This window comes from Nylanderia fulva, unplaced genomic scaffold (genome assembly GCF_048542155.1).
Source record: "Nylanderia fulva isolate GAGA-0341 unplaced genomic scaffold, ASM4854215v1 Scaffold3, whole genome shotgun sequence".
NCBI classification, from domain to species: domain Eukaryota; kingdom Metazoa; phylum Arthropoda; class Insecta; order Hymenoptera; family Formicidae; genus Nylanderia; species Nylanderia fulva.
In genome coordinates, this window is record NW_028190368.1 from 2,345,001 (window position 1) to 2,357,604 (window position 12,604).

A 12,604-nucleotide genomic window follows, 5' to 3' on the forward strand; every position below is an offset into this window, starting at 1 on the left:
CAATAAGGAAATAGCGTTCCACGCTTATTAGGCTCGGCAACCTTTTCCCATTTCAATAAACAGGTTCGCTAAAGCAAGAATAAATTGAAAAAAAAATCTTAATTTAATTATTTTAAATAAACAATTTTTTTTTTTAATTTAATTTATTATTTCATATACATGTAATATATTATCAGTTGTCCGGTTCGTCACGTTTGAATTCAAATATTGTTAAATCCGGCAATCTTTTCCCATTTCAATAAACAGTTTCGATAAAGCAAGGATAAATAGAAAAAAATCTTAATTTAATTATTTTAAATTTAAAAAAATTTTTCAATTGAATTTATTACTGTATATACTATGTAATATATTCAGTTGTTTGATTCGTCGTGTGCGAATTCTCTAATGTTGCTAAATCCGCGACAAAGTGGTATAATTCGAATATAAAGCGCGTCCCTTCTTCCTTTTGATGTTTTCGGCGAAAAATCCGTGGCATGTGCACCTTTTTCCACCCCGAGGAAAATCTGGATCTCGCCGTGTAGTCACATAGGGAAGCACGATGAAAGATGATGTGAACGTATGCGCGCGCGCGAGGCATCTGCGATCCTAGCTAGCGGTACACAATATATATACCTGCCATGTGAAAAATCCCCTAAGAAAGCGAGGGTGGCGGTTGTGACGATCAGGTGGAGCATTGTCATTCGGAAGAATGGAGGAAAAAAGAATGGACCGAGTCCATCTCTCTTCTACGGTCCTACCTGCCTCTTCTGAGTTCAGACCACATCCGATGTGGAACAGAAACGAAAAACATCCCTGAAGCGGTGTGTTAGAAGAAATAAGTTCCGAAATTTGTGGAAATTTTTTGGAAGAAAAGACTTTTGGACACTTCGGGTTATGGCCAGGGATTTTGTTATATGTTAGGTCTACGGTATACTTCTTGCCTTCGAGAGCAGAAAGAATAGAGACCCAAAAGTAATTTGATATTCTTTTGCTTTTAAAATATTTTTATCTTTAGTCGGTTTTCGCAAACCTTTCGAAGTTTTATTCATTAATATACATCATTTAGATTTATGCAGAACCGAACAGCATTTTTTTTACATGTTTTTAAATCTATGAATCTTTAAATCAATAATACTTTTTTGGTTTTGTCTCCGTATACAACAAACATTTTTCCAGTTTTAACAAGAATTTTTTTAATATATAAATTTTATTTTTTCTATTCTATATTTTAAAAAAAGTAAACAAAATCATTATCAATGTTGCTTTATAATACATATTTTTGTTGTCTTTGTTGACTTTTCGCAACATTATAACGAAATAATATAAATATTTTTCAAAAAAGCATCTTGCAAGCTATATATTTTCTTTCTTCAAATATTTTCTGTTTTATATAATTACAAAAACATGCGAATTATAATAGATCGTTAATTAGTAGATTGTCTAAAGCTTAATTTTACATGATATATCGTCTGAACGATTCTTTCGATTTTGAAATCGCTCAATCACTTAAAAATTCTGAGTAGTAAGTGCACTATAAAAAAATATGTAAAATTATGCTTATTATTTATATAATTTTACATATTTTTTTAGAGTGCGCGATGCCAAATAAGCTCGATGTCGGCAGCCTTTTGCAGGAGAAAATAAGGCTCGTACGAGAGCCACCCGGGGAATGAGGGCGAGCGATCAAACGAGGATCAGATCCCAACGTACACACGTGGATGACAAGCACATATGTGCACATATATGCACTTGCGCGTGGAAATTCATACACGCGGCCCCCCCAGCGATCTCGATTGCCCTAAGTTACCGCGCTCGCCCTTCTCCCGCCCTTGAGTTTTTTCTATTCAGAGCCCTTTCACGGGGCACTGTCATTGGTTGTTTCCCCACCAACCGCACCACGTATCCGCTATATATAACTGGGGTTTTGGCGCGCGAGCTTCAGTCCGGATCCCGCATTCGGATTATGTAGTAGTTTGGGGTTTTTGCTGATATCTACATTTGGGGAAGAAAGTATAGTTCGATAAACCATTCGGATTCATCTTGTCATGAACATCCTGCATACAGTTAATCCTGCGTTGATTAGGAGCGTCGGGAATGACGATATATGTAACATGGGCGCTATCGAAAGGTATGCAGATATAAGGACTGCTCGACACAATTTGCATAAGTGTAGTGTTATCTCGCGGTTTACTGTGAAACATAGTACACATCACGATCGAGTTCCGGTGGCCTGGGATTTGCGTAGTTAGCATCCATATAAGCACAATATATCCGAAAGATATTCAGAGGAAAGATATCCAGAGGATGTTCTCTGAACAGAGGAAAGATATTCAGAGGATGGTCTTTGGGATATGTGTGCTGTTAGGGATATAAATCTAATTTTGTGCATCTGAAATTAGATTTATACGCAAATCATGAGTCTTCTTTGCGTCCTATAAGAGTGCCTGTTATTGGAATTGGTGTCAAGTGGATATTGCGATAGTTATCGATAAATAAACGATAAGCATAGGAGTACTTAGTGATAAGTTAGCGATCTTTACATGATTCCATCCGCGATTTTGATTGGCAGCATTTATGTAAAATAATTAAGATGGAGCTAAATGTGCTAAAGGATGGATCCAAGTGTTCACCGACAATCGCGCTTAATTCACGGATGTACAATGGTATTGTGGACTATTTGTAGAGTATTCTTAGAGATTGCTGACGGTTCGATCGGTATGTGTTCAATGAAGACACGTTTTCATTCAGAAGTTACGTGTTTGAAGAGGGATTACCTGGTTCGGAAAGCTTGCGAATTTTCGTGAACGTGTAGCCACATGCGCAGTAGAGGCCCGCGTTTTGATGTCACGTGCTTTAGATGTGGAGAGTAAGAAGGAGAATGATATATAAGGTCACATTTTTTTATGATGGGCAGTCGAACAAAATATATCGCCACCTCATCGTCGCGTGTGTCATAGAACTATTACAGTTTTAATCGGAGTTGTAAGTTTTTCGAAAAAAAAATATATTTGCACTCACCTCCGAATTTCGTAGAGCACATTTTTAATCCAGGAATAGTGTTTTTTTTTTTATTTATGACTTGAAAATATTTTTATTATTAAAAAAAGAGATTTTTGTCCACGAAATGTACCGAATAACAGCTCACTTATCGTTAATACTCTTCTCTCACTTATGATTTCTTTTTGATGTAACACGTCACTTTGTTCGTTTACTTGCAGATTCATAGACGTATTAACGAAAACGACATGTCACTCCGATATGATAAACACGGACATACCGGACTTTTGTAAAAACCAACATGGACAACGAAAACACGAATACGGATGTGACGAAAATAAGGAGAACCACGATGCTACCAGCAGCTTATACAACCCTACTCCACAGAAGGTAATATGATTTTGAGGAAGGATTTTTTTTATGAGAGTGTGTGTTAATATTTTAGCAAGCGATAAATTTTTAAAGAATATTGTGTGAATTTTTTTAAAAATTTTATAAAGATTGAAAACGTCGTTTTAACAAAGCATTTAATGAAATGACTATTATGTGTGTTAAAAATAAAAATGAATTTATTTTAAAGTATGTTTCCAGTGAAATATTATGTGGAAATTTGTACAATCTTCTTCCTCGAGTTAAATGTAAAATAAATGATTGAAAGAGAAAGCTCTAATTTCTCCAGTTTTAACTTCAATTTTTGATCGTGATAGATAGATAATGATAAAAATACTTAATGACTTTAAAATAAAGTCTTAAAATATTATCTGAGTCATTGACTAACAATCGTCAAAAATTGACATTAAAGTTGGAAAGCTTTCTCTTTCGATCATTAGATGTTTTTGTTATGAGTCATTAAATTACTAAAACACACATACACAAATATTCAATTTATTCAATTTTTTAAATTTAAATTTAATTTTAATTGAACAAAAAATTTGTTTTTGTATATATCTATTTAATATATAAATTATTTATATATATAAAATTTACTCAGGAAGCTGATTTAAATTATATTTTAAATTACGATTTCTCAATTGATAAATTCTATAACGACATCTAGATTTGTGACAGTTTTTGGAAAGAGAAAGAAAGAAGAGAGATTTCCACGCACATTCTATACATATTCAATTCAATTTCGAATATTAACTGCACATTTCGAGATAGATAAAGATAGTCTTTTCCGCGATAAGTTAAACAATAAATCCGACACACGTGCCGAAAATGCACCTGCAGCTGTCTCTTATCACAGAGTGAGATACATTGATTTTTAACGTTGACAATTTATATACATGAGCCGATCGTAGATAGCGGTTGCGGGTAGATAGTTTTGCTACAAAAAAAATTATCTCCCCTCGTATTCTTCCGCTTATTGGTCTCTGATTTGCTCATAATGCATACAACACCTTGCACATCCTGTGACCGCTGGTGACCCGATTGACTACCTGCTGAACTACGCGATCTTTCTTTCTCTCTCTTCCTTCCTCTCTTCTGATTTTCCTCGATGAACGACTCGCGTTTCCTTCTCTCTCGATCTTCGGAGTAATCGATAAAAATCACCGGAAATATCGATTTTTTAGTGAAGGTGGAGATATTAATTCTGTTTTTTTTTTAAATATCTCTACGAATGTTTCTTCTTTCATAACACTGTTTCTTATAGTTTTTTGGGTGCTGAATACGAATCTGGTTTCCTACATTATTCCATCACGATTTTGAGAAATTTTTAGTTAAAGTTGCAAAAAGGGTTTTTTCACGAACTTAAACGAAAGTCACGAGCTGTGACTTACAATTAGCTCATTGACGATTTACTAAATAGCTTTTAAGAATTTTTTAGGTCATTAAATACGAATTTAATATCAAAATTGTTAAATTCAAAATAGTACTCAATATGGGAATGTCAAAATTTAAAAAATGCTTTTTTTATATAAATCCGTCATATTGAGTCCATTATTTTGAATTTGACCATTTGGATATTGGAATTGTATTCGCAGTGACTTTAAAACCTTTAAGATTAAAAAAACATAATTGAAATTTATTTGGTAAGCTCTTTTCTGTAACTTTAATTAAAATAAATTTCTCAAAATTGACATATTGGAGCAATTTGGAAATGGGATTTGTATTCAGCACTCAAAAAAACTATTAGAAACGAGAAACGACTAGTCTTGTTAATAAAAAGAAATTGCAATGTTATCATTAAAAAGAATTAAATTTCAATAATCTTAATATTGATCTCTCTGTTTTAGGCGTGCAGGAAAATAGTACGCTGTCCCTTGGAGAACCGCGGCCACAGTAGCAACAGCCTCGGTGCCGGAAGCACAGCGGCACCGCGACGCGTGCTGTACAGTCCTCTGCAATCACCAGTACTGAAGAATCCCCGGACTTCTCGGCTGCGCGATCTGAAGTCGATGAAACCGAATTTTCTACGTAGCCTATCCTCGGGATACGAGAGCATGGACGATGGCCTGGTGAACGAGCTCGTCGATATGGAAACGATGGACGACGAGACGCAATTACCAAGCGATCTTTCGAAGCTATTGTCCGGCGACATAGTCGTCCCCGAGACGACGATGGACTGCGACGTCTCAACTACCCCCGAATGGTCCTCCCGATCGACCAATCGATCGGCCAGAAAACCGTTGACCAAAGAATGGTCGATACCGAAGGGAATACACAAACACTTGGAGATCAATACGAAATCGTCGCCGTTATCGAAATCGCCCTCGCTGTCGAAGATTCGCACCTGTCTGTTTCGCTCGCCGACGACGACTTGCTCGAGGCGGCTGATGCGGACGTTCAGCTACGACGAGAACTCTCCGACACGTTTCTACCCGGAGATCTCGTCGCATTCCGCCAAGTCGGCCTGCAAACGACCACCAGACGAATTGCCGGAGGACGAGGTGTCGATCCTGAAGAGGTCACGCAGATCCAACAGTCTGTGTCTCCATACGACGCCAGCGAGATCGGCTTTACTCGCGAGTCCCTCGATACGTACCACGAAGCAGGGTCTTCAGAGAAGCCTGTCCGAGACCGAGACGAATACGAATATCAAATGGGCGGTCCACCGCAGCGTCACCGACACCGATCTCATCGGCGATTTCAGTAAACCGTGCATATTACCGGTCACGATGGGCTCTCATCAGGATCTAAAATCCATCACGTCCGATACGTTAGCGGCGCTTTTGCGCGGCGAGTTCGCCGATCGCATCAGGTCCTACAGGATCATCGATTGCCGATACCCGTACGAGTACGAGGGTGGCCACATCGCGGGAGCGTTGAATCTTTACGACCAGGGGCTCATCACGCAGATTCTATTCGAACCGATAACGTCGACCGTACCCAAGATCCAGGCCGACGTTGAGAAACGCGACATACTTATATTCCACTGCGAATTCTCTTGGGAACGCGGACCGAATCTCTCGAGATTCTTGCGCAGAATAGACCGCGAGTTCAACGGGGAACGTTATCCGGCGCTATTTTATCCGGAGATCTATCTTCTGCAAGGGGGTTACGAGAAGTTTTACGGCGAGCAGAAGGAATTCTGCTTACCTCAGGAGTACAAACCTATGAGGCATCCTAATCATGAGAGGGAGTTCAGATTTTTTCGTAGCAAGAGTAAGAGTTGGCAAGGGGACAAGCCCAAAGGGCCCAGTCAGACAGTGCGATCTCAAACGCATTTAAAGCGTTTGGGTTTTTAGATGGACGTTTCTTTTTTATATAATTTAAAATTTAAGTCGATCTAAAGTTTATTGTCTTTCTCCCTTTATACTTACTCAAAAAAAAAATATCAAGTTGAATCTCAGACGTTGAACGTTCATAGACGGTCGGGATGTGTAAAATGCGCGCGCTATGCGCGTCAACAAAGTGCAAACAGCGTTAAGAGATTGTTCATCCTTTTGTTATCTTATCTTTGGTCGTTCTCTGCGCTACCAATGACTTTCGAGGAGCTCTCTCCGCGAGTATCTTGTACATAATGTAAATGTCATTTGAGCGTAGATTCTAATCGATCTTAATGCGAAGATAGTAATTTTAGTAGTATTGGTATGGACAATGAGATCGATTTGAATCTATATTTCTTTGATGATGACACCGATAGGCTATGATGTTACTTCGTCGCAGCCTGATCACGCATCGCATCGAGGATTTTTTGTACATAAAAATTACAAATTAGTCAGATCAATATTATAATTAATTCAGGCCATTTTGTAATTAAGTTAACGATGGATAATCAAACATTGCAATATATCTCTGCATATCGGTTGGCGAATTAGCAGAGTAATCAAACGGACGTAGTGTCGTGAACATGTTATAAATTTTTTTCTAATGTTTGTAATAACTTCGAGCGGTCATTTTATTGTGTATATATATATATATGTATATGACATACACCGCGAAACTTCAACGAGGCTTACCTTATGTCGATCTCTTTCTCTCAGTATTGCTTTGTCAATTTTTTTAAAGTAAGCGCTCACGATCGATGCTGTGAATAGCATAAAGTGTTACTAATTCATCGTTGCAATTTACAATTACAAAATGTCTCATTAATATACGGGGATTAATCCTTAAGTACTCGCCCATCGGATCAATATATGACGTGATCGATTTTTCTTTCAAAATAAATTGTTTTTACAAAGAAAAACGAAGGAGCTAGTCTCAGTGTGCTCCGACAAGAGGATTCTTGAATTTTCGGGGGACATGAAATCTGATTTTCTCTTTATAAAAGAGAAGTATCCGTTACACAGGTACTTGAGGATTTTTAATCCACAACATCATTAGCCATTTCAAGTTCTATCGAGTAGAAGTGATTACAAATATTACTAAATGTGCAAATTTTTTGTTGTTACATATTGTAAAAATTATTTTTACGTTACTACATTGATGAATATATAATGCCATGCAATATAAGTACGATGCATTTTTTTGCCCCTTGCTTTTCACATATTTATTAATCTTTTATTCGTCTTATATATATATCTTTTTTTTTCATCAAACACGTGGTGCATCTTTCTTGTATTAATATATATACTTTTATTTTAAATAATTTATAATTCCATTATGCATTAAAAAATTCATTTTGATGAAATATATATTAAAAAGTTGATTTATGATTATGTAAAAATTTTACAACTACTAGAACAACAAAAGCGATACGCGTGAGCCATTTATTGACTTTATATTAAAAACTTATATTAAAAAAAATAATATAAAGTTTATTTAAACTACATTAACCTTTTTTTGACAAAGATCAGCTAATTAAACCATTAATTTTCTAATTAAATTTTAAAACAATATATTTAAAAAATTAATATGTTTAAAATAATATAGTTATTTAAACTTGATTAATATTTCTTGAAAATAAATTTCTCTTCAAAAATATTATTTGCGTCAAAGGCGGCATAATATAATATATTTACAATATATTCTAATATTTTGAATATATTATTTCAAAATTAAATTAGTGACGCTTTAATCGGCCAATTTTGTTAAGAAATATTTAAAAAGTGTTAATTATAATGCGCTTTATCCTCGATTCATATTTTTTGACAGAAATCAGCTGATAACTGTCAAAAATATTTAATTGAGTTTAAAGTATTATAATAACATATTTAATACCTATCTATCCGTGAATAATATTTTTTTAGAAATGTCCTATGTCTCAACTACGTAGGACTTATTATTTCGGAAATATCGACGTTTATGTATAATATCTCGCATTTATCTCGAAAAAAACGCATCCTAAAACAAAAGTGCAAAGAGCAAACTTATAGAATATAGAATTCGACAAAATCTGCAAGTTCACCCTTTGACTTATTTGTGTAGGATTCACTATTATATACACCAGAATATATACAATATGTACGTGGAATATTAAATTAAAAGGCTTTAACAATTATGTACAATACAAATGTATACATTATGTAAATAAAAGTGTATACATTATTTTTAAATTTATTAATTTTTTTATTTTTATTTTACAAATAATTTGTAAATCAAGACTAAAAAAAGGAAGCTTTAAAATTAGAGAAAAGAAAAAAATAACTATTATTTATTAATAAATTTAAATATAAATAAATATTTTTAATAAAATAAATATGTAGTATTTTTAATTAAATTAAACATTTCTTTTAGTATTTTTTATATCAATCAGCTGATTAAAAAACTAGTTTGTTAATTTTTAAAATAATTTATTATAAATAATATATGTTATAATACTTTAAACTCAATTAATATTTCTGACAGTTATCAGCTGATTACTGTCAAAAAATATTAATTGAGTTCAAACAAACTTTATATTACATTTTTACAGATATTCTTTTTAATATAAAATTGAAGAAGAAAAATGTCTTATTTCTTTATTTATTACACCATTATTGCAGTCATATATCCGATCGATGCCACCGCGATCACATAAAAATAAAGTTTGCGTAAAAGCAAACTTTATTCTTAAACAAAACAGATGAAGCGCATGTAATTTATCTCCGATCTTCGAGATCAGTTTCTCTGGATCAATAAACATAAAATTTTTCGATTGCTAACAATATCCCTTATCAGATTGAACTCTCTCGAATTCGTAAATCTAGGACGACGTACAAAACAAAACGAAATGGATGACGATGGACGCGTTTTCTCGAAGGAGAGAACGCCTGTCGTCGCGACGAACGTGGATTCGGAAAACTGTGAAATTTCCAAATGTCACTCGGAAAAATGTACTCGAAACGAAGAAAATACACAGATTGAGAACGTAGCCGCAATTTGCATTGAATCGTCTGATGAGGACGACGCATCCGAGCGAACGTCCAGCGACGTCGAGCGAAGAGAATCAATGGAGAACCAACTTCCGACAAATCTAGAATTATCCATCGACTGTGAAAAGAAATTCCCGTATTGTACTTTTATAAAATTATATTCTCAAAATAATGTTTAAAAAATACCTTATTAATAGAGATAAATTTCGGAGTAAAAATATGTTTTTGATATTAGCTTTTTGGATAAATTTAATATAAATTCTCTTTTGTAATCAAAATTATGAAGATGGTTTGCTCTAAAAAAATATTCGATGATGAAAGAAAAGATTAAAATTTCTTTAAATTCTTGTGATTATTAATCTTGGATTGATTTTAAAAAGAGACTTTATAATATTTCAAAAAAATGTATATTTGCCTAAAAATTTGATAGTATTGACAACCAAAATAAAAAATGAAGTAATCTCTCTCTACATATTTTTCTTATTTGTATTTAATTATATAATATAAATGTATATAAGAAATATTTGCAAATTGTAAAATGAATTTTTGTTATAATTTCTTAATACTTCTTCTAATTAAGTTAAAAAAATTACTATTCATAGAGAGACAATTACAATTTGATAGATCTGCTCTTCTCGAGCGTGCCCAGAGGCTCTCGTCAGAGATGACGAGTCTTCGGGAAAAACTTAACAAAGAGATGGCTCTCTGGAGAAAAGAAAAAGAGGAATTTCAGAATTTACGCGAGCGAAGCGATGCTCTCGCATTTGAAGAAGCAACCGCAGCTGCACGAGCTGCAGCCGCAGCTTATGCTATGGAATCGCCACTCTCCAGAGATTTAAGTAATAATTACTATTATTTATTGAATTTATACATGTGTTTTTAGTATATGTATATATATATATATATATATATATATATATATATATAATTTTAATTTTGGACTTGTAGGCAACATTGTAGACCTCACGTCGGAGCAGAGTGTCCGAGCAGATCTTGCGATACTGGAATACGAGAAAAATCTCGCCAAATATCAAAACTCGTACTCCTTCGAGCAAGCCGAGCAACGTTACAATTCGTACAAACGTGCCCTCTTTGACGCGTATAAACAGCGACTGTTAGAAGTCGAGCGTCTTTGCGACGAGAATTGGAGAACATACAACAGAATGCAAATTGCTTGCAGCCCTTTAAAGAGATCGCGTCGCAATGGACCGTGGACAAGAATGATCGGGGCGATTCGCAGCGCGTTTGTAACGATCAATCTAAAGATTTGGGACAATCCAAAATCGTCGACACGATCAATTTCGGCAACGATTGGCGAGTATACGGGAAAATCGACAATGAAGTCAATATGATGCCAGAAATTTTGTGCTCTCGATTCCATCGAGAAGAAGCGACATAATGTTTTTGATTAAACGCACATTCGATTGTCCCTATTTTCGAATTAATTCTTTATATTTATAATTTTATTTTATATTTTTTTATGTGAGAAAATGTGAAAGTCGAATATTCTCCCCTTCTACCAGCTGAATATATAAATTGTGATGACATCATCTGATATTCGGCTGAGACAATTTGATCCATTGTGGAGGAGTAATTAAGCCCAATTTAACTCAATTTTTATGAATTTATATATTTGACGAGAAATTTAATATATAAATAACAAATCATGTATAATTTTAATTTAAAGTTTTTTTATTTTATATTGAAAATAATTTTATATTTACTTCGTAAATAGCACTTATTTATAATGACATGATATTAAATTTTTTCTTGTTACACATGACGAATAAAAAATTTGGAAGATTTTATTAAAAGATTTTGTATTCTTTAAAGATTTAGAAAATCAAAATAGTTTAAGAGGATCGTTCATCTTTCTCGACTTTAATTTTATCATCATAATCTGTAAAAATAATAATTAAAATTATATAAATACAAACTTTATATAAATTCAAACTTTTTATATATATATATATATATTTATGATATATATTATTACTTACAGTCATTTATTGTTTCTGACGATTGATAAACATTATTTTGTTCAGCACAAAGACGTATATCTTCTATGTAAGATTTAGCTTTGTTTAATAAAATTTTAGTCGACTCAATACGCTTCGCTACAGCAGCTAATTGTATCTAGATCAATAAATAATTTCAAGAAAATTAATTATATATAAAATTAATTAGCTCCGAAATAAACGCATAAAAAACGAAAGAGACGATTGAAAATAATAATTTATAAAAAAATAAACTCACACGTCACTTACGTCAATTTCCGTAGATTTCCCTGTCTCTATCGATGACTGATTGCTGTCAGTAAATTCGTTGGAGATATTTGCTAGGAATGAAAACGGCTGTTGTGGACTTTCTGCGATTCTACGTAGAGAAGCATACAATTCTTCAGAAGACATTTCGTCGATGTCGTATAAAGAAATAATTTTTTTTAAATCGTGCTCCGTGATATCTTTCTGAGCTGTAGCTTCTTGAATTAATTTACTCGTAATATTTGCCTTTGTACTTTCGCAGATAGATAATTTATTGACTATGCATGGCAGTGTTTCCAGGGGATCATCTTCGATCTTTTCATCACGAATAAGCTCGTCTTTCCGGTTAAACATTTGATGATTTGTCAATCGTAGAGGCGGCAGAATTGTAGATCTCGCTTATAATAAAAATTCGATAATTCATATAATTTGTTTTATAATTATTTCCACTTCAAATTTTGCTATTTTCTACTACATTGAAAATTGAAATTGAATTGACACAATGTATATATCGACTTACCTTTAGAATTCTTCATGTTGCTCAAAAGAGTTATTTCTAAAGTGAAATTATATGCTTTATTGTTTTATGTAAAATTTCTTTACATAAAAATCAAGAACTGAAAATGT

At 33.6% G+C, this 12,604-nt stretch overlaps 3 protein-coding genes across 5 annotated transcripts in view; 2 read left to right on the forward strand and 1 right to left on the reverse strand.

Moving 5' to 3' along the window:
* LOC114928105 (M-phase inducer phosphatase 1) overlaps positions 1 to 8,915 on the forward strand; it is a 63,512-nt gene extending 54,597 nt beyond the window's left edge. Inside the window, exons 1-3 of one of the 3 annotated variants that reach the window (XM_029299198.2) lie at positions 1,914 to 2,107; positions 3,198 to 3,366; positions 5,214 to 8,915. In XM_029299198.2, coding sequence (XP_029155031.1) covers positions 2,025 to 2,107; positions 3,198 to 3,366; positions 5,214 to 6,665 — 1,704 coding nt within the window. In that variant the 5' untranslated portion in view covers positions 1,914 to 2,024 and the 3' untranslated portion in view covers positions 6,666 to 8,915. Of the gene's footprint in view, positions 1 to 1,913; positions 2,108 to 2,270; positions 2,962 to 3,197; positions 3,367 to 5,213 lie in introns of those variants that run through there. The other 2 variants (XM_029299206.2, XM_029299193.2) reach the window with 2 other exon arrangements.
* Positions 8,916 to 9,348: 433 nt separating this feature from the next.
* On the forward strand, positions 9,349 to 11,137 carry LOC114930309 (uncharacterized). Its single transcript, XM_029302092.2, is given in 4 exon segments — positions 9,349 to 9,849; positions 10,338 to 10,552; positions 10,662 to 10,850; positions 10,853 to 11,137. Coding segments are annotated over 4 exon segments (942 nt in total). The 5' UTR covers positions 9,349 to 9,571; the 3' UTR covers positions 11,113 to 11,137.
* A 429-nt stretch (positions 11,138 to 11,566) lies between these two features.
* LOC114930392 (uncharacterized) lies at positions 11,567 to 12,395 on the reverse strand. Its single transcript, XM_029302185.2, has 3 exons — positions 11,981 to 12,395; positions 11,714 to 11,849; positions 11,567 to 11,613 (listed from the first exon to the last, which is right to left on the reverse strand). Exons 1-3 carry the CDS (start codon positions 12,329 to 12,331, stop codon positions 11,567 to 11,569), a joined length of 534 nt encoding a protein of 177 aa, XP_029158018.1. The 5' UTR covers positions 12,332 to 12,395.
* Positions 12,396 to 12,604: the final 209 nt, after the last annotated feature.

Bases quoted from the DNA above. Each gene is read 5' to 3' on its own strand.
- LOC114930392 (XM_029302185.2), bottom strand. From the start codon at position 12,331: ATGTTTAACCGGAAAGACGAGCTTATTCGTGATGAAAAGATCGAAGAT. The intron at 11,850-11,980 runs GTAAGTGACGTG...TTATTGATCTAG, and splicing joins GGAAATCTACGGAAATTGAC to ATACAATTAGCTGCTGTAGC. The intron at 11,614-11,713 runs GTAAGTAATAAT...TTATTTTTACAG, and splicing joins GTCAGAAACAATAAATGACT to ATTATGATGATAAAATTAAA.